The 22,732-nt window shown below is 40.8% G+C and overlaps 2 protein-coding genes across 2 annotated transcripts; both read right to left on the bottom strand.

Moving 5' to 3' along the window:
* Positions 1-12,132: 12,132 nt before the first annotated feature.
* Positions 12,133-15,286, bottom strand: LOC119744987. The gene has a single exon (XM_038221211.1). It carries the CDS (start codon positions 15,226-15,228, stop codon positions 12,133-12,135), a length of 3,096 nt encoding a protein of 1,031 aa, XP_038077139.1. The 5' UTR covers positions 15,229-15,286.
* Positions 15,287-15,305: 19 nt separating this feature from the next.
* Positions 15,306-16,542, bottom strand: LOC119744986 (verrucotoxin subunit beta-like). The gene is made up of 2 exons (XM_038221210.1): positions 15,448-16,542; positions 15,306-15,326 (listed from the first exon to the last, which is right to left on the bottom strand). Exons 1-2 carry the CDS (start codon positions 16,540-16,542, stop codon positions 15,306-15,308), a joined length of 1,116 nt encoding a protein of 371 aa, XP_038077138.1.
* Positions 16,543-22,732: the final 6,190 nt, after the last annotated feature.

Genomic DNA, 22,732 nt, shown 5'->3' with positions numbered 1-22,732 from the left:
AATTCGTACTGATTTGTAGGCTGTGTCGACTATTAATGTTTGGTGTTAGTACAGTCTATTTACGAACTTGGCGTTGTATGCAAATACCAGTACAAAAGTCACTGGTATTTGAATACAAAGCCAAGGTCGCAAATAGACTGGGAGTAAAAAAAAAAACATGTCTGACGTCGTCCATTCAGGAGAACGTCTTTTTTAACATGACCGCGCTTCCGCCTTCTTCCTAAATCAAATGCACTATAAATTAAAGCCAATATGAAAGCTTATGTGTTAATCAAAACGGTTTTTGTGTGTGTGCTGGAGAGGCATACGCATTAAGTGTGAAAAGATTGGGTCCAATTAAGAAGCTGCTCAGCAGAAAATGTCCAACAAAATTGTGTCCTATCACAAATTGACTGAGGACCAGTTACAACCTGTGTGCGTTACAATAGGGACTGGTAACCAAACCAGCTGATTTACAGCTGGGCGCGTCTATGCTTAGCAGATATGACATGTTGAGCTGTTCCCCTGTGAAACTAAGACAATATTACTTAACGGCCTTCCCGCCTCCACGTAGAAACTTAGTAAAAAAATGTGAAACCAGATTTGTACGCCTAGGAGTGAGATTTAATAAGCATACAACATAGCCAGTTTCATGAGAAGCTTACAGCGACAGCTTTTACTGCAGTAATCATGTACAATCTGACTCACAATTTCACTTAAAGGGAAAATACAACATTTGCAAACATCAAAAAATAAAACTACCAAATCATTTTGAAATACCTTGCTGGACTGTTAGTGAATGACAGTGTAAAGCATCCTGTAAAATCATGGCACCTGGTATACTGTCATTTTCAAGAAAAGTGGTATTTTTGTATCAATTTCCAACGCTGATCGGCCGATCAGCGTTGGAAACAACTGGCTTTTTTTTTAAATACTGGCCCAATTGACCATCGCACTTGTTTGCAATCGATTACAAACCTATGAACGGGTACGAGCCAGCTAGACTGGTTTCCTGACCTTACAATTCCCCAATGTTTGTAAACTGCTCTGTTTCTTCTTATACCTTACAATTCCCCAATGTATGTAAACTGCTCTGTTTCTTATATGGAGTCAGGGAACCAGACTACAGGAAAATGATCGTTTTTTCTTGGTTTTTATAGCATTTTCGAACCCGAAACCTCAAAAAAGTCAGTGTAACTATATTTGCTATATATTTCCAACCCCCCAATTCCATCATTTCTGAAAATTACAGCAAAAGCAAATGATGTATATTCCCTTTAAATAAAAAACCAAGCAATCAAGATTTGAAACAAAAACCAATGATCGGCTGTTTTCTCGATCAACCAAATTTACTGAATTATCCAAACTCGATGCTTAAACCTTCAAGTTATCACTCCCCTTGAAAGTCTGGATATATATATATTAAAACAGGCATCATATAAGAAAAAACAGGCATCATGTAAAAGATGTCGATATTTCGAACATTTGTGAGCCTCGTCTACCGTATACTTCAGCAAGATTTCAACAATTGTATTTGACTACATAAAGGTATCGCTATATTGTTGAAATCCGCATGTGTCAAATTCAGACAGCGGCGGCGAACCGGTTTTCACAGGGGGGGGGGGGTCACCAAAAAGGAGCACTTGCTAATAAAAGGCATCTTCCGTCGGTGCAGCAGCGTATCCATTTTTTTTTGGAGGGGGATGTCGACACTTTTTTTTCACCAGACACTGGGGTGGAGGGGTGCCTTGGGGGCACGTGCCCCCCCCCCCACAAATTTTCCGTGCCTCCCCCCGTTGCCCCCACCAAAATACTGATAGTGCCCCTTTTACTTCCCTAACCAACTAGAGGGGGGGGGGGGGGGTTATCACCAAAAAGGGGCACTTGCTCAATAAAAGGCATCTTCCGTCGGTGCAGCAGCGTATCCAGCATTTTTTTAGGGGAGAGGAGGCACATCCGTGCTGAAATGTCGACCCTTTTTTTCACCGGACACTTGGCCTCCGTAAAATCGAATAGTGGGGGGGGGGGGGGGGGGGGGGGCCCACCCCCACAAATTTTTCGTCCCCCCGGTGCCCCCACCAAAATACTGATAGTGCCCCTTTTTCTTCCCCAACCAAAAAGGGTTTTTGAAAGTTGTTTTTTTTTCAGATAGCCAAAGTCTTACTGTTTACAATTTCTTAGGTCAATGGATTAAAGTAAGGCATAATGGGGCCTAACTGGGCAAACTGTAATAGGACGTTTGCGATACGTTCCCCACATTATATTCAAATCCGCCCCCCCCCCTAAAAAAAAACCTAGCTACGCCACTTGGGGGCTGCAAACAGCGCATTATGTGCCCATTTTCAGGGCGCATTGTATGGGTTTGGGGTTTGGTTTTCATATTCCTCGTTCATATCACAACTGTCTATACCATTTGGGGAAATGGTTACTGAAAACAAATAATCCGAAATTTTAGTACCAGTTTTTTTTTCATCTCGAGGGGGCACATTAATGATCCAGGGGCCACATTACTGTCCGCAAGAGGGGCACTTGGGTAAATCTGGGGGGGGGGGGCGGGGTAGAGTGCCCCCTGTCCCCCCCCCCCCTCGGTTCCGCCACCTCTCCTGAAGTAAGATTAAAGTCACGTCTCTTCAAGTGTGGCTTTAATGGTTTTCTCATATGCATTGGAAAGAGTGTTCAAGTAAAATGTTTTCCAAACTAATGCTGTTCGCTGATTTTAGTATGAAGTATTAAGTATACAGACTTGCTTGCTGGCTCAACTATTGACGTTAATGTCTGCGACACACTAGGCCTACTTTTTCATTGGCTTGGACAGAGGCAACAAAGTTACGTGAGTCGATTAACTATGGAGTTGAAACCATAGTTAATCGGAAGGAACGAGATTTCGTTATTATTCATAAGGTGGAATTATGCGTCGGGGGATGTAACTCCTTCACCGACTCATAAATACTGTATACTCAGTGTGTTCCACCCGAGTGAAAGTTGGAAAAAAAATTACTCGGGTGGGACTCGAACCCACGACCTCCTGCTTTCTAGAGATTTAGTTAGCAATACTAGGCGTGTCTGCATGATGGGGAGGCTCAGACAGAAGGCTTACTGCAAACTGGTACCTGAGATGTTTGATTGGGTATTTTCAGTACTTGGGTTTTTTTTCCAAAATGATTCATTATGTATACAAACTGACACCAACATCTACGCAATTAAAAAAGTACTTCAAGAAAGATTTGACAACAAATAAGGTAAACTCGAACTGCTTGGCGGTACAGTCGGGCAACATAGGTAGGCCTATTGAAATACCAAAACTGGATGCTTAAACTTAGTTTTTAATCCCCTTGAAAGTCTGACAAATACAAGCATCAAATCTAAATTGTCTAAGAGAGTTGTACTTACTTTTCTCAGTTCAGAGCGGAGAAACTTGCAGTTGTCTACGGTGGAAGCTATTCCGCAGGTACAGCGCACCGTCCCAATCACAATGATGTGCGTATGAAGCCTATAATATCATGCCCGGAATGTGCATCACATGACAGTCGGGGTGTGTCGTCTATGGAAAGCCGATTTTTACTGTAAAATTCCTAGCGAAATCGCGTTTAGGGCCATATCCAAAGAGTACGTATTCAAAATAATCAGTGAGTTATTTTTTTTTTTACACTTTGGCTGTCCGTACCTTACCTTAACCTTGCATACTCACTGTAATAATTACATATTATTATGCACGCATGCGCACACTCACGTGTAAGGTATATTTTAGGTCATAAGTGGGACGGTTTTGTGCTATTTCTGAAAACTTGGAAAGTCCCATGATGAGAGCTCTTTTCAATGGTGCAGCTAGAACCACGCTAACACAATGTCATCTATATGCTACACTTGGCTGTCACCGTATTTACAATGGTTGCAGACCAGTAAATAAACCGCCATAATTACAGACCCCATGCAGTAAGACATAATATATGCCCATTTTCGAAATTCAGGACAAATACAAACGTGTTTGAGAACACATCAAATTATAGCTTATTTCGTCATCTTTCGTTTCTGCTCTTTTTTTTTTTGGGGGGGGGGGGGGGTTAAACGATGACTTTTGGGAGAAAAATCCATCCAAAGATGAACACCCGTAAAAGTAGTCCTGAAGATAATCGTCAATTTTGAAAAATGACGCCTGGGCTCAATTGCAAAAAAAAATTGCAAATTATTGTACTGAGTAATTTCATCAGAAATTCACAGAAAAACGAGCAGGTGTAAAAATTAACCTGACGTCATTCAGGACAGACCGTTTTTGAACGTGCCGAGCTGGATAAATACAGATTTGTCCCCAACCCCATAAAATATGGGGTCCGGTTCCCGTTTAAAGCCATTGATTGGATCAACTCTCTGTGTGCGCAGCACGATTTTTTTATTTTAAAATAGTTTACAGCTTTGTGCATGGATTACATTGTGAACACATGGCTAAAAAAAACTGACTCTTATAATACTATGTGTTAACCAGTATAGGCACAATCGCCAGTGTCTCCATGTGAGTAACTTTCAAACAGTTCAACTGCATAGGTTTTAAATACAGAAAAGTATGCCCATATCTTATCGATAATTGCCAGAGAAACGTTCAAACATGATGATTTCAACAATTAAAGCCTAATTTGTCAACAGATTTACGTCTTTACATTGTTGAAATACTCATGCGCCAACAGTTAAAGAACCATAGATATAGTTAAGATAAAAGTCACGTTTCTTTTTTATGAAACTCCGAAACATTCGCTTACGCTTCATGTGGCTTTCGAGGTTTTCCATATGCATTTGAAAGAGTGTAGTTTAAGTTTTAGAAAACTCAAAATTAAACTTTGTATGCTGCTTTTTATATGAATTTAAATACAGACTTGTGCCCTCTGTCATTGGCTTGGACGGAAGGCAACAAAGTTGAGTCGATCATGCTGTAGGGCCTATACGCCCCCTCAGGTACAAAAGTCACGGGTATTTGCATACAAAGCGAAATTCGCAAATAGCCTGGAATTTCCCAAGTAAAAGATATCCCATCCTCTGAAGTCGTTAAAAAGATATGCAGTTATTTTTATCCTGCTATCGGCACAGCCTGGTATTGTATCAAAGTTCAACAAGCTTGCACGCGTATGCAAATCAGGAATAGCCTGGTGCCCGTCTGTGCTTTAAATCAGTATGTACGGTGCTAGTGTCTGGGGTAAAAACAGAATCTATCCGTGCCGGCATGAGGATCCAAAAACACTATTTTCTTCAATTTTAAAATGTTACCATATTATCCAGGCAATTCCTATCCAGCCAAAATGTAGTATCACATAACATAAGTATATATTAAGCAAAGTGAAAAGGGACATATTATTAGGGATACAAGCTACACTTTTTAAGAGAAATTAAGTACACATTATTTCTTCAATTATTGTGGCTTTCAGGGTTTTCACATAAATGCATTGTGATATCGTGTCTGTTTAAGCAGGCCTAAGCGTTTTTTTTCCAAACGTAAGCTGTACGCTGCTGTAGCTTGGAAAGAACAAAGTACAAACTTAATTCATTGTTTGTTTTGTCAATTATTTACGTTAATGCTTGCCACATTGGTCTTCGCCAGAAGGCAACAAATGTGAGTTTATTTATCTGTAAATATGCCCCCGAGTACAAAAGTCACGAATATTTGCATAGCCTCCTACAAAGTCAAATTCGCAAATAGACTCGGATTTCCAGGTGTAAAAAAATCCCCCTGACGTATTTCAGGAGAACATCTTTTTGAACGTGCAGTTGGATTTAATAGCCTTTTAACATTAACCTCGTTCCCACTAAGTCAAGCAGTACGCTTCCACCGTTACCTGCTCTCTCACCCTGGTATGAGTGGTATTGTTTTATTTGTAGGTTCAAAAAGCTTGCACAAATACGCAAAGTATATAGGAATAGTCTGGTGCCCGACTGCGTCAAATCGGTTTTTATTATTGTACGCAATGTCTGGGGTACGTCGCGGCCAATTTGCCCCATCAGCCAATTCTTATCCAACCAATATGCGGTATCACATTACATAATATAAGCAAAGTTCAAAATGGGGAAATTTTTTGAGGTGGAGTAACGATGTACACTGAACGTTAAAATACGCAATACACCTTGGAATTAACCACACTAAGTATATGACATAAATCCATTTCTGGCTATTGCTGTACTGAATCAGGATAAGGAAGGAGTCCACCCATGCGTTTCTATTGGAAATAAGGTTGAAAAAAGTAACACATAGGAACAAGGTTTTCCCTTAAATAACTGATAACCACTTCCGCTTTCCAAAAGTACAAAAAACAAAAAGCCAATATGAAATCTTAAGCTATGGTCCATGGTGGCCCTCATGAATTTGTGTTAATCTTAACTTATATTTCTTTTCTTTTTAAGTGAGCTGGCGAGACATGCACAATCATGTGAAATGATCGGAGCCTAGCCAATTTAAGAAGCAGCTCAGCAGAGAGTGTCGCACAAAAACAATTCGCTGAGTACAAATTGACTGAGAGCTGTGTGCGTTACATGTTCGAGGGACTGGTAACCAGCTGATTTAGGGCGTGTCTATGCTTAGCAGATATAAAATGTTAAGCAGCTCCCCTGTGAAACTGACACAATTACTTAATGGTCTTTGCGCCTCCACGTAGAAGCTCAGTGTTGTCAAACCAGATTTTGATGGAAGGAGTGAAATTTAGCGATAGAAATTCATTATTAATAATACGAACCCCCTCCCCCCACTTTGTTATGACACCCAAAACATTATACTGATAATAATGTCCGCCTGTGCACAATAATGTCCGCCTGTGGACAGAGCCAGCTTGGTTAGGGGGTATTTGTACACTATTCTGTAATATAGTGTTAAAAATCGTCGGATTTGAACAGCGCCCCCATTGAAAGTATAATCCGGTCGTTCTGGTCTCCAGTCTACTAACCAACAACTTTTTCGTTTCGTTTAGCTGCACCACGGCTTTGGAATAGTCTCCCCATTAACATCCGATCTAGCATGCACATCTCTCAGCTCATTCAAAACGGCTCTGAAAACACACTACTATAATCTAGCCTACACCACCACATAGTAAGTTCTTCTGCTTGTCAGACTACATGGAATACATTGAAGACATATGGCAATGAACCTCTGGCCCGGCTTTTGAGCCTTTATGGATGCATTTTGGATGCAATTGGGCTCGAAAGTGGCGCTATTTTGCCATGTTGTGGAGGGATCGTTTTTCAAAATGGCTAATAGGGGTCGTCTTCTTTGGGTGCTAATTTCACAAAAAGTCAATGGTCAACCCACCATAATTTGAAAAGAAAATGAAAGATGATATGTTGATCATCATTTTTCTGAGCAGTTTAAATACCTGTGAGATTTTTGAGTATATTAAAAAGAATTTTGAAGTATTGGCATGGCATCTGGTGTCTATGTGAATTTTAATACAGGGGTGCATTTTGCATCCCTCAGTGGTTCGTTCTGATAACGCCCTCTCGCGGCGGAGGGCTATAGGGGTTGGTAGCAATAGGTCCATATTTCATAAAGACACGAAACTTGGAATGGTGCACGCCAAAGTCTAAGCCCCCCCCCCCCTCCAGAAAGTTGTGTTGCCCCTCCAGAGTGGGGGCCTCCATCGCCCAGCCGGCCACCCCTCCATTTAAATAAAGGATCTGCATACATATATCAAAATACTCTGATATTATTTCTGGACAAAACGTTGATTCACTTTCTCAAAACTTTACAAAGAAAAAAAAGATCGGACCACTTTAAACAAGCAGCAGATACAGAAGCGTTATATTTTAAAGCAAGCTTTTAATAATCAGCAATGCAAGCCTTCTACTGCATCTAAGTAATTCTACTGCGTCTAAATAAATCACAAAATGTTGTCTAAATGCTAATAATAAAATGGAAATAATCAAATTGGATTTAACATTTTGATTAAGGCCCAATAAAATAACGGTTTGTTTATCATCCACTTCTGCATAGAACGACTGTTAATCGCCTCCTATGATATTCAGCAAAATGGTTGCATTTTATAAAACTGATGAAAGTTTAGCGGATTGGATGAGAAACAAATAGTATATTTTACATGGCCAGTGTCGTCATACAGATTGGATACAGGCAACAAAAAGAGTATTATGTGCTTATCCAATGAAAGAGGAACAAAAGAATAAATTTAAACAATTAATGAAAATTGTTTAGTAATAAAAGTCAAATTGATGAATGCTTCAGATAGCCTTCCATTTTCGTTGGTTTTGATGAATGATCAATTTCTCACAAAATAGGCACATTTCAAAGGTCAGTGAATGGGAAAATCAATTATAACTGTCGCACTAATTCAAGGACCATGTTATGCTTTCCCCTTTGATTTTTAAACAGAAATCACAGCCAGAATTCAGTCTGAGATGTGATTCCTTATTATGTTTTGCCCTTCCTGTTACACACATAAAGACATTAAATGCCAAAGACATTACATAATACAGTATATTATTAATCAAAATTGATACAATCAAACTAAAGGCCACAACATTTTGTAAATTTATGCAAGTATGCTTAATGTTTGAATATTCGACATGTTAATTCTACTTATACTGCCGGGTAACATTAATTGTATACATGGTGAGTCAAAAGAAAGTGACCCGGATTATTGATTGTTTTCCTTCAAAATCAATTAAATTTGACACACCAAACGAAGTAAATTTTAAACGAGCATGTTCTTCCCCCATTGAGAAAACATGAATTTCTGAAATTGATCCATGCTATTAGAAGTTATGCGTATTTTACTCAAAGAATCCATTTGGAATGCCATTTTAGGTTATTGAGCTGAGTGAGAACCAGCGATTTACACAGGCATTCAAATACAAATGGGTTTTTTTGTATGATTTTTGTCAAGACTGAAACATAATTCTTACTGTTAGACTTTGTGTTTTGAAAGTGAGAAAATATTTTTCTGAAATAATGATGGTGATTTGTGTCTGTTCATGAAGGTAGGAAAACGCCCTTGTTTCATTGTATTTGAAAGTAAATGATCATTGGTGGACAGCTGAATTTTTATAATGTTTGCATTAAAATAGACATAACTTGTGAAGATAGCAAATTACGTGAAATTGTCATATAGTCAATAAGATGAATTTTGTCCCATATTAGTTTTTATGAAATGGAGCGAGCCACATAATTTTTGTTAAACTATTTTTCTCATTATAGGTCACTTTCTTTTTGTCTCACCCTGTACCCTATAGGCTTACATGCTTTAACCATACGGGTATAATTTAACTATAACGCTAACAAATGTAACAATATTCTTAACATTCGTGTTATAATGTGAAGTCTAAAAAGCGCATTAAATCAAACTACAGCAAGTAAATGATTTGATTTAGAAATACTTTCTAATAAGTGACATAAAATTTCACCCAGCTACTCCAACTTTTCCGTAATTGGTAAAACGGCATGAAATGAGGATAAAATAAACACTTCTCCACTAAACATTTTTTTTTCTCATGTATTATGCTAGATTTCGAAATCAAAAATATGTTGCATCTACTCCCAAAATCACAAACGTCTGAGTATACAAATTAATAGTAGGCAATATTATGAAGCTATTATAATTCTAATTGGCGTAAATAGTCACACAGTCACACAATTGACTACAGTTTCTACTATCTTACTCCGAATATATGTCTTTCACCGTGATGTTACCAATTCGAGGATTTTCATTCAATACGATCCTCACAATTTAAAACACTCGACATCAATTATTGAAACAAAAAAAAATAAACCAAAAAAAACCAGCAATAATAAAAATGTAATTTTATCGTTACAATCAAACTAAATACAATCAAAACGAAACCATTAAAGATTTAACTGTATGCAAATATGCTAAATATTTGAATATTCGACATACTAATTCTACATATAGGCCTACTATACTACGGGGTTACATTGATTGTTACGGGGTTACATTGATCGTATACGTCCGAGCGTTCACATTTTGTTTTTCATCTACTCTGATTTTTTTGTTATTCTGTTCTGCCTTAAGCAATCATTCCTAAAAAAGAATAACATAAACACTTCCCAATTAACAATATTTTTCTCATGAATTATGCTATGTATCGTCTATAGATGATTTCCAAACCACGATTTAGATAACAGAAACTTGGTATTAAATCGCAGCAAAGACAGACTGAGTATTTGCTTTTCATGAAATTGAAGTCAACTTAAACTAAATATTGGGTTATAACAAAAGCATTAACAAGTGTAAATGTATGCAAGTACAAATATGACTGTTCTACTGCAGGGTTACATGGACAACATACTTTCCAATAAACGTTTGTATAATGGTCACGTAACTACCATAATGTAATCAACTATAACAATATTCTCGTATACTTGTGTTGATATTTTCATCAGCAGCAATGAATGACTATACGTCTGGGTATACAAATTAATAGTTGGCATAATATAAAAAACTATTTCAATTCTAATTGGCGGGAATAAATTGACATAGCATTTGACTACAATTTCAATACTATCCTACTCCAAATATTATGTTTCACCATGATATATTCGATTTCACGATTACCATATTATACGTTCCTCACATATAACACTTCACATCCATTTTTTTTAAAGTAGCACTACCTTTAAAATGTACATGTCATTATTCTTCCTAGCTACACAGATTTGATATGTGGAATCAAAATTATATATTCGTTTACAAGAGAAACTGGTTCCTGTCAATATCGGTCTTCGCTGGGAATCGAAATCATGCAATCAATGTGAGGCTAATAGCCTCTTTTTCAATCCAACCGTTCAAATTGCAAACTTCCCATATTGGTACCATTTGATTTTCGAATAACATTCATATCATCGCAATGAAAACATGATTTCACTTTAAATATACCAACGTTCGCTATCGTTGGAATCAGATGACCATATGTCAATGGGAAAATACATCTTATTTCCTACAGTCATGCCGTGATTATAAACAATTCATTAATTGATATACTAATGCATGAGGATCTGGTCTACATGTTGCGTGCGTCTTGTGCTAAGCAATTACAAGTATTTATACGGCAAAACCTGTTACATTTTTTTCACTTCGTACGGCTTGTCTGCCTAGCCTTGACAGGGTTACCTGATAATGGCGACTTGAGAAATGCAAAAAAAATGTATATTTTCAAGAGCTTATTCTAAAGATTCAAGAGCCAGTTTTGCGATATAAAAAGGACACGATAATATGCAAGATGCGCTGTGACGTCACAAATTACGTCAAACTTTTGGCTGGCCAAAAGAACAAGTGGAGAGTTTGCAATGTATTTCAGATTTTTTTTTGGGGGGGGGGGTCGACTGAGATTGACAAAATGACCAAACTGACTGCGCGTTAACTGAGACGTCAGAATCACAACAGAAAGTCAAAGTCCGAAAAAAGCCTCCGGTTTTGCAGTAATATGAAATTATGAATAATATCAATGTTTTCTAATCAAATCTGTCATCTTTGGAGAACAAAAAAGACAAAGCGGGCCTAGTAAAGCTGGTCTCAGAGCGTACATAATTGCATTAAATTGATTCAGAATGGCTAAAAAGTTTGCCGCAGTGGTAACGTGTATTTGAAATATGCACTTTCGCCACTCGCACGCATGGCGACTTGACTTATCATGAACTTAAGATTACATGGAACAAACTGCGCCAGACTGATGTACATAGCGGCATTATTACACCGCAGTGACGGACCACGTGACCACGATTCACTGCATGCTGCAGCAAAGAACAGATGCGCGGCAGAGGGCCAAGCATGGCAGCTGGCAAAGAGGCACTGCAGATGCTGCAGTGTTAGTCATTTAATTTAACTGTTTAATAAACTCTGGTTAAAATTTTGCAAGTCAACTGTGATCTGGGAAATTAATGAGAATATAGAAATAAGGGGAAACACCCTGGTTTTGCCAAGAATGGAATGGCAATATAATTAAGACGTATCACATGTTTTTCTCCGAATGTTTGCCAGCTACGATGATCCATTACGTGGGATGTGCCGCAATTCAGGACTGAGCTTGCTTGATGAGATCATTATGCATCGCACTTGGAAGCAAAAGTTGGGTGATTTAAAGTAGCAATGAAACGGATGGAAATTCAAACAGCACGTTTGTTGTAAGCTTGTGGTTTTTCAGAGGTTAGAAGATTGCTCATTGTGGCATCAATGATGCCCAAATCCTTGCAATCAGACTTGGTTTCTTGTCTTTTCCGGCAGGCTGGAACATTGTCTTGTAGTTCTGGAATGGGTCGAAATTTTCATCCTTGACCTTGTCCAAGATTTCGGCCTCTTTCCTTAATTCCTGCAATACGTTTACTCTGGTTTGCCAACCTGGCACGTGACTGCGTTTCTCACTTTCAATCAGGACGTCCACATACTCTGGAGTGCTCAGTGGGTTTGGTTTCAGCGCAATCTCCTCTAGACGCATGATACTTTTACGCGTGTCAGACACTAATTCGTAGACACACGTGCGGACCGTTTTTACTTCTTCGACCAGCTTTCTAATCACCTGTTCTACTGTCATCTTCTTTCCCGATGCATCTTTGTACCTTGCTTCTATTTCTCCGTAGGTTCTCTGTTCCTTCTCCCTATAGAACTCAAACCTGTAAGGCTGGTTGAAATGCACATCCCATGCACATTTTTGTGGACAAGCAGTACAAAATCCATATTTCATTGCCTTACATTTATCTTTCATCGTGTCGTCAGCAATACGACATGGATAGTGGCAGGTGAAGTGACACTTGCTGCAGTTGGTTATGAATTCTCCACCGGTTATCTTAACCATCTTGGACTTTGGAACTTCCAGTTCGAATTTGAAGTCTTTGTTTGCCTCGATCTCTGCCTCATGTTGCTGAAGAAGCTGAAGTTCCGCCTGAAGCTCTTCCAGCTTGCAAATTACAAGATTAATCTGAGGTTGGAGACCCTGTACCGTCACCTCCAAACGCTTTCTCTCTTCAAGTACTTCCTTCGTCAGGACAAGACTTTGGGGTTCCAGCGTCTGGATTTCGAGAAGAAAGTCTGCCATGTTTTCCTTACCCATCTTCCAGAACCAGTCCACCACATCACCTTTTTCTTCCTTGCCTGCTTTCTTTTTGGAACGACTGTCATTCTTGGCATTCACCGAAAACAGTGCTGAGTTGTTGAACTTGAATGCGTTACCGGTGTAGGGTATTTCTGCCGCTTTGACTGCAGCCAAAACAGGCGGTTCGCTCTGATCTGCGAACGTCACCAGAAGGCGAATGTTGTCCGATATATCCTTCCCAAACACAGACAAAATAGAATCGAACACGTACTTCTGGGTCTGGGTCAACCGAGCCTGGGACGCCTGAACGACGAACCCGATGGCGTCAATGTGATCGATACCGTGGGACTCGGAATCCAAGAAGAACTCTCGGATCTTGTCCATGATCGCCTTGTCTCGTTCGATGCCGCGCGTGTCCCCAAAGCCGGGAGTGTCGATTATAGTCAGAGTGTAGGGCAGGCTGAGATAATTGTGGCGATAGAGAGTGTAAGATGTGAGGACCTGAGTCTGGCTGTAAGCTTGAGAAGACCCTCTCGCCTCGTTCACATCGACCATCTTGAAGCGGAAGTCATCTTTCCGGTCAACGTCCAAGATGTGGTTGGCAATCGCATTGATGAGGGTGCTCTTGCCCGAGCCAGTTACACCAACCACCATGATCACTTTGTGTTCGACACCCTGTATTTTCGGTGGCTCACCGAAGCTAAAACTTTGGCCGTGGGGTCTGCAGCACACTTCTTCAAGTGGGAATTTCAAGATGCACGGTTTTCCGTTCTTTTTATATCCGGGTTGCAACATCTTGGCGTTGACTCTTATTTCATGCTTCAGAAGCTTTTTAGTGGTGAATGAGACAACTTTGCTACTCTCGCCCAATTCGTCCTTCTCAGCACAGACGGCAGTCACCCAGATTTTGAACTCGGTTTCTGGAGTTGCGTCGCTGATGGTAGAAGTGCAGGAGTCGTTGTTGGTCTTGATTTCCATCTTTTCAGCAGAAGCAGTACCATCGACAATCTGGTATTTAACCCGGTAGTGCTTTATGACTTTTTGTTTGCTGATCACTGTAGGCTTTGACCAAGTGACTTCGATATCTGTCGCCGATATCTGTTCAACTGTCACGTCAGTCGGAGGGCCAGCCGGAAGCGTCGTAAATGGAACACTGGTTTCACTCGGTGTCAAGTAGTCATTCTCACATACCAGTACTACACGACATATGTACGTGGTGTTCGGCAGTAGATCCGTCAGGTTATAGCCGTCGTCCATACCGTTGGTCAGCACTTGTTCCCACGTCCGTTCTGCTGACGGGCCCTTCTGTTCTTTAAGCTGGGCGTATTCTATGAAATATTCCTTTAGCTTCACGCCTTGACCTATTTTGGTAGGGCCTTTCCACTTCATGTCGACACTTGATGCCGTAACATTGCCCAGCTCCGGTTTGCCTGGCTGGCTGACAGGAAACGTAGCGCAGACATCGCTGCTTGCACTGGGGAGACTAGTCACGCCAGATTCATAAATGGCAACCACCTGAAACACGTAGGATACGTTGGTTTCCAGCTTGCGTACGGTGAACCTTCCCTCCGAAGATCCAGTCTCTTCTTCTGGTTGCCAATTTGGCACTGTCCCATTTACAACCTTCCCATACTTGATGGCGTAACTTCTGATGGTGACTTTTTTCCCTGACTGAGCAGGATGTTCCCACTCAAGAGCAATGCTAGATGCTGAAGCAGGACGCGCTTCTGGCTTCCCTGGCGGGCTGGCCGGTAGAGTCCTCACCCTGTAACTGCTCTCACTGTCTGGACTGACGCCTACAGAACAGACTGCTGTGATCTGGAATTCTAAGGATTCATTGGGTTCCAGGTTTTTAAGTGTGAAACATGTATCTCCCTTTTCTGTGCGAACTTCATCCAAGAAAACTTGCTTCTTCCCAAACCTCTTCCATTTGACGATGTACCTCTGCACACTGTCCTGGCCGTATTGTGGCGGAGACCATGAGATATCGATAGAATTATGATCCATGACGTCACACTTAGGCTTCCCTGGCTGGCTTGGTGGCTCGAAGTCTTCTTGGGCAAGTATACCTTGCTCGTACAATAAGATTGTGCCACCGGTTTTAGCCCCTTCTCCTGCCGATGAGCCAACAGAATACCCAGTCACGATGAACTTGGTGCATTTTGACTCACGGTTACTGCGAAAGAAGTCGGCGAACAGTCTCGCCTTGGTTCTCAAAAAGCTCATCACAGAACCTTCGTCACACCATTGGTGAAAGCTATAGTTGCTTTCCTTTTTCGTGGTGAGGTACTGAGACAGGGACCTCAGATACTCGTCCTCTTTCCCTGTCAGTCGAAAGGTAAGGCATACAACATTATCTATACTTGGGTCCATCAGGATATCATCCAGGCTTTCTTGAGACTTGATTATCTCTATGTCAGGCAGATACTTAACGTACAAACAAACAGCACTCAACTCTTTGCGCTTGCTTTTAAGCCAGGCATCAAGTTCGGCCAGTTTGAAGGGCGACACTGTTGCAGCGTTCTGCAGCATTTCCTTCAGGACGCTTTCCCCATCGCTACCTCCTTGGATTGAGGGCAACACAAGCGCAAACTCTCTCTGAAAGTGCATCTTATACTCGCTGAGCATTTGCTTAAAAAACGCGAACTTCTCGGCAAACTGTGGGAATTTTTTGCACGCTGGATCGGCCGCCATTTCGCTGGCTCGCGCGGAACAACGCTCTAAACCCTCCAGAAATTCTTGCGCCTGTGAAAGAAGACCATCGCTCATAGCCTTGCATACCCTGGCTGCTCTTGAATCGATCTTGTGCAATGGGTACAAAAAGAATTTTACCGGAACTGCATTTTCTTTGATCATATCAGGTATCTCTGTCAGTAACTTGGAAGCAGCTTTGCAATCAAAGTGGCAACCCTCTACATCTAAATCACAGCGAACCTTGCACTCTACACCACTTGCTGCATTAGGATCAAACGTGGATGATTCCCCCTCATATGGAACGGAACTGAAACCACCCACCAAGGGAATGAGTGATTTTAGACAATCTTCTTTTGTTTCTTCCCCACAAGTTTTGTCGAAGATAAAGAAAGTGTTGGACCCATACAAAATCCCCACCACTACGTGAGTGGCATTCCCTTCTGTGATCACTTCTGAATTCAGAATTTTGCAACTACCCAGTTGATTGAGTTGTAGTTCTTCGATCCCGTTTGTAGCTTTGGAGTGCACAGAAAGGCGACACGTGCCTTCTGGTGGCGGCTGATCAGTCAGAAACTTAGCCGAGCCTGCCGGTTGCACTATATCAGCCAGAATGCTTGCTTTCAGAGACTCGTCTACTTCAAGAGCTTTGCATTTGTCGTTGAATGTATGGGACCTCACGAGGGTCACTTTGTGACTTTTCTTTTCACTGACCTTCTTATTTTCTGATATGGTCTCTTGGTCCCAAAGGGTGGTACCAGACGAGATGATTTGATGACTGCGGCAATCATACAGGGTACCGAGGCACATCCGTCGGCCGACAGCTGGGAGCTCCAACGTACCCTCCATCGGGACGATGAGTTCTAACCTTGCCACTCGACCAGTGATGTCTGTAACTATTATATTCAAACATGGAACACTTACCGATAAATCATCTTCCATTGCATTTTTTTAAAATTGTTTTTTAACGCTTGTGTCCTTTCAAACATCTGTGTTTCACACAAAAAAGTCAAACAATTAATCCTAGTTATGAACCTTAAATCATAGTCAACCATATATATGGAGGATATATACGACCGATAAGATTAAGCTGAATGGTTTAAGACTTCTTATTTTGGAGATAAGATTGATATTTTGGGGAAAAGAATAATTGTAAAGTTTTGTGAAATGGACGGATGTTGTTGATGGAAGTGCACATTATTATAAGATTTATGATAAGTGAACAATGCGCCGAGTAACTAATGAGACCTGCATGCTGCTTTTTTCTTTATTTCTTCCGGCAATTCTCTTATTGAGGTTTAGTGTTGCAACAATGATAAGAGGAAAAATTGCAATGGTACAGAAAATAGCTTTAATGATGTTGACTTTTTACCTGAGCTTTTTCCCAAGTCCGATGAATTGTGCAGTTGTACGTAATGTTTGATAAGTCACAATCAAATCTGCGGAAACCAACAAATTATTAAAATTATTTTGATATACAAGTAAGCCTATAGAACCAAGTTTTTAATTGTCAATTTCAATTCAATTTGTTCAAAATTTAAAACGGTTAAGTTCAGTTTTATTTGCTCCAATTCGTTTACGACAATTGTGTAGATTATTATATTCTTACCCACCTAAACAAGCTTTATCCGATCATATAAGAATCCACGTCAGCCAAAGCCTAGAAGATTCAAACCAATCTGTCTGAAAAAAATAATAAAAAGGATACGTAGGTGTCATTGTTGGGGTCAAACATATAATTATTTTGGAGAAGACTTAAGTCAGCTTTAAAATCAAATCCAGGGTATTCTATACAGTTTTGTAAAGCGAACCGCAAAACGAATTTCACACCAATTTTCTGTGCAATATAAAACATGCCTATGAACTGAATGTAAATAATCTGACACCATTTTGTGAGCTTTTTTTTCGAACAAGTGTATTTCCGCATCACAAGTGACCCTGTTTTTTATTGTCAATTCGGTATTCACTGCAAAGTTTATTGACTTCCTGTCAAAATTCCAAATCGCAGCTCCTCATAAAGTTCGAATATGAAATCTGATCTATTCCTGGCTGGGCGTCATGCATTCAACTATATAAGAAAAACATATTGTTCGATCGGCTCATGAATATGGAAATTCATGAGCAAAACTTTGGAAAACCACCATCAAAAGGCCTGAAACAGCATGGCAGTACAAATTCGATTCAACATTGAAACGAGGGTAAAAAGGGTGCATATGAAGAAGTCATTTTGAACATTTCGTTTATTGTACAAAAATCGAATATCTATACGAGCCTCTTCTACCTATTTCAGCCAAAAATAACACAATGTATTTAGTCCACGAAGTGTATGTAATAACTTCTTTACATTGCTGGAATAGATAATGTGACAACAGTTCGAAAGGCAAGGAATACTAACTTAGAAGTCCCATATTTATGCTTCCGTTTTGTATTTGTTTTTTTAGTCTTTAGTGGCCTTGCTTTGATTTTACACACTTTTGAGACAGCAGAATAACTTTTGACTGCATGCTTTACTGCTTACAAACTATTTATGTTACGCGTATGTTGGTTTGCCCATGGATGGTTTGCCACACACAATACATTGTCAAATTGCCTTCGATCGACAGAAAGCAATAAACTGACTAGTCGATTGCAGTCTATACAAAAGTCAAAGGTATGCATGCATACAAAGCCAAGTTCACAAATAGACGGCAGGGGTTTTGCCCGAGTGAGAAATTCTCTGACGTCATTCAAGAGAACATCTTTTCGAACGTGCAGTTGGGGTAAAGAGACTTAAATAAGATTAAGCACAAAATATAAAGCCAATTTGCTTAGAAGTTAGGTATGGGTCGATTGCGGTAATCGTGTAGTTAAACTAAACATTCTTTTTCGTGAGCTCGAAAGGCATTAAAGGGAAGAGATCCAATTGGGAAGCATGCTAAGCAGAACATGCCGCCAAAAAAAATATGTACTAAGCGAAATTTACTGAGTACCAGCCACAAGGTGTTTTACATGTTCGAGGGACTGGTAACCAGCTGAAGGGACGGGCGCGTCCGTGCTAAGCAGATTTGAAAATTAATGTTAAGCAGTTTCCTGAAAAGTCATTATGGTCGATAAAAGTGAAACCAGATTAGGGAGGAAGAAATGAAATTACACAGGCTGTGGGCAAGCTAGTTACAGCGACTGATTTTCCCCATTTTTTTTGGCGAAATAATAATAGTTCATCATGCACAAACTGCCGCAAAGTTTCACTTAAATGAGAGAAATCAAGAACGATTTGATCAAAAAATAAGTATAAGGCCAAACTGCCCGGTGGTTCAGTCGGGTTGCGGGCCACCCAGATGTATTACCAACAGTTCGCTACTAAAACTTCCAAGTTTTAACTCTCCTGGAAAGTCTAGATAGTTGGGCTATGATAGGCAAGATTGAGTTGTACTTACGATTTCCAATTCTAAGCGGAAAAGTTTAAAAGTATCCTTGGATGCCTACATCAGACAGCGCACCGTCTGAATCACAATGGCGAATCTCTGTGAGTGGGACGGGAAAACATCCTATGACCATGCCGCGCCGGCCGGGCCGGCCGGCGTGGGATGTTAATTATTCATCACCTGACATTCGGGTGTGTCGCCTATGGAAAGCCACTTGTTACCGTAAAATTTCCAAGCAAAAGTCACGTTTTAGGGCCACATTTTGAATAGGCATGTATTCATAATAATCGGTGAGTTAATATTTTGTACATTGGCTGTCCTTAGCCGACCCCTATGCTCCCCGCCGATTAATTATATTATTATGCACGCATGCGCATACTCTGTATTGTACATGTATTATTTTATTAGTTCATACGATAGGATCTATTGCAACATTTCTGACAGTTTGGAAATCCCCAAAATGAGAAATCGTTTCATCATACATGACGTCAACAGTTGTCAGTTGTGTATTGCTCAGTTCCAGACCAACTGGAATGTTTTGACAAGATGACAATAGACCTTTCTACGCTTGGTTGGCAAACTGCATTTTTGCCAACCACGGGTTGCAAAACTATGGAAGGTCTAACACTGCAAAAATGAAGAAGAGTTATTATTTCAGATAACCAAAATATTATTTGATGGTTGGAAATACGACACTGTCAACAAAGCTACAACGTAATTCCTAAACATGCCTTTTTACTTTGTATTGAGGGCGTTTGGGGGAAATTTTTCGGTAAAACATGTTGCCAACCACGGCTTCAATATATGCGCTTGCGGCAGCCCATATAAAATGGCGCCAATGTTTACAAACAAAAGAAAGGTCTATAATGCGCTTTTCGCAAACACCAAAATGTTCAAGAGCCATAGTTGCAATGTTGTGTAGCACCCTTGCATAATTATTGATGTTTTACTTTCTCTCACTATATCTAGGTCATTTCGTAGCAATGGGGGCGTGGCCATTTTATGTAAATAAGACGTCTGCATACATTCCAACAAAACGACATTCCCATTTGCCAGAGTAGTCGCGCCCGATCCATTGAACCAGTTCAGATCCATTTTTTTGGTGGGGGCCAACTAAAATGTTGATCCCCAAAAAGTATACGGTCCCAAAAATTACAGCGCGGGGTTCGGGGCCTGCTTAAAGGCCCCAGAACAAAACTTATTGATTCTAGATGCTCTGTGGTGTGATCTAAGGCAATTTTCTGGCGTTGTATGCCTTTATTGCGACGCACTTAAAAATATTGGGTTCGTTTATTTGTTTTTATTGGGGGGGGGGCACCATGGCCCCCGTTGCCCCCCCCCCCCCCCCCGATCCGCACTTACGTATGGCGAGCAATTGAACCATTTCTCAACCGCTGATTGGTTTCTTAGGAAAGCCTGGGGAGAAAATATAGAAAAAGTGACGTCGCAAGAAAGGCAGGCCCTGCGTTCACCACAATCTTTTCCTCAAAAACAATTGGTTAAAGTTGTCAGAAATTGCCTTAGATCGCCGAAATTGTTTTGACCCACTTTTGGGGGACCAACAATTTCATTTTTTTGGCCTCCCAAAAAATTGTGTTATGGATCTGCCCTTCCTTTCGTCAGGGAGTCTCAACGCTAGGACTCAGGCCTGCCTACCCCCGTTATTCAAGGGTTTGTTTGAAATGACTGAAGCGTGTTCAAAAATTGCTTTATATTTTTTAGCTAGGATCACCGATTTTACAGAATTCTGCAAGAAATCTGCTAAAACTGTCCTTCTGCTAGATTTTCTGCTACATTCGGGTCTTATTGCAAACAGTCTGTCAAATCTAGCCGAAAATCATCTAAATCATTACCCTGCAAGGTAACAATTTACAACTTACATTTTTTTGCCAGACTCCTTTGTCCAATCAAATTAGTTAGATTAACAATTGACGTCACCCTATATTGTTCTGACCAATGAAAGAACACGAGAGCCACGTGTGCTACGTCATGGATACTTTACTCAAAAATGCCCTCCCGTGGTTAAAAAGGGATTTTTTTTTCTGAAATTGATGCTACTCAATCTGGAAATGACTATTCCTTCAAATTTGTTTTTCTTTTTCTTCAATTGATAAATTCCATTCACGATGAATTTTGTGGCATTATGTTTAAATACGTCATAGCTGAGAAAATTAGTATGCGGAGAAATACACACTGAGTACTTCGGTCCGAGGCAGCGCGTGGGGGGGGGGGCGTGGGGGGGGGGCGACCCCCCCCCATGAAACCTTGTCGCCCCCCCCCCCCCCGTCCCCCCCCCCCCCCCCCACACTGAGATTTTGAGTTTCTAAAAAAATTATTATGATCTAAATCTAAATAGTCGCGAATGATCAACATGATGACCACTGAGAAACGACCCTTCGACCGGCGACCGCGGACCAGTAAGCTGACAACCGGCGTGACATAGCGCATAATGATAATCTAAAATGCGTATTAACCCACTGCACTGCTCGCTCACACCACGGAACACATTATTATTAGTAGTATTATAGACAGGTGGTCCGTGGGTCACACAGTTTCAGTCAGCGATATCACGCGAATCGGCCACGCACAAACTTTTTCCTCCATTCATATAAGCTAAATAATAATAATAGACCAATTAAAATTCCTTGAAATCAGTGGCGTAGCCACGGGGGGGCGTGGGGGGAGACAGCCCCCCCCCCCATGAAACCTTGTCGCCCCCCCCCCCCGTCCCCCCCCCCCCCACTGAGATTTTGAATTTCTAAAAAATTATCATTGATCTACATGACGCCATGGGCGTCAATCCTAGGGGGACTGGTCCCCCCCCCCCCCCCCACTTTTTGAAGGGTGGGGGACACAATATCAAATGTCCCCCCCCCCCCCAGATTTTTGAACTCGTGTATTATTTACAGGGCCCTATTATGTACTACAACGTATCTTTTGCTTAAAAAATATTGGTTAAAGTGGTCAGAAATTGCCTCAGATTGCACCACAGAGCATTTAGAATCCAAAATTTTTCGGGGCCCTTAAGCGGGCCCCGAACCGCACGCCTATAGCTCAGAATTCTGGTAGCTCATTCAATGACTCCAACCTCGAAAACAATGTTCATATTTTTTTCTTATGCCTTAAGCTGAGAAAACCTCGCAAATTATGTTTAAATTATTATCTGTTGTGCTAAGATAATTATTGGTTAAAGTGGTAAGAAATTGCCTCAGATCACACCACAGAGCATCGAGAATCCATTTTTTTTTTCGGGGCCCTTAAGCGGGCCCCGAACCCCACGCCTATAGCTCAGAATACCGATAGCTGATTCAATGACTCCAACCTCGAAAACGATGTTCAAATAATCATCTTTTGCTAAGAAAATATTAGTTAAAGCATGGAGGAAAGTGGTAAAAAAATGCTTCAGATCACACCACAGAACATCTAGAATCCAATTTTTTCGGGGCCCTTAAGCGGGCCCCGAACCCCCACGCCGCAAGGGCTTCGCGCTTCGCGCTCGCATCAGTTCTGATCAAGGTATGTCCCCCCCCCCTCTTTTTGAGAAGCGATTGACGCCCCTACATGACGCCTCCCCCCCCCCCCATGAAATGTTCCAGCCCCCCCCCCCAGCGCCCCCTCACTGAAAAATTCCTGTC

This window comes from Patiria miniata, unplaced genomic scaffold, assembly GCF_015706575.1.
Source record: "Patiria miniata isolate m_02_andy unplaced genomic scaffold, ASM1570657v1 HiC_scaffold_7, whole genome shotgun sequence".
NCBI classification, from domain to species: Eukaryota; Metazoa; Echinodermata; class Asteroidea; order Valvatida; family Asterinidae; genus Patiria; species Patiria miniata.
Note: the sequence above shows the minus strand (reverse complement) of the source record. Positions and strands in the feature narration are given on the sequence as shown.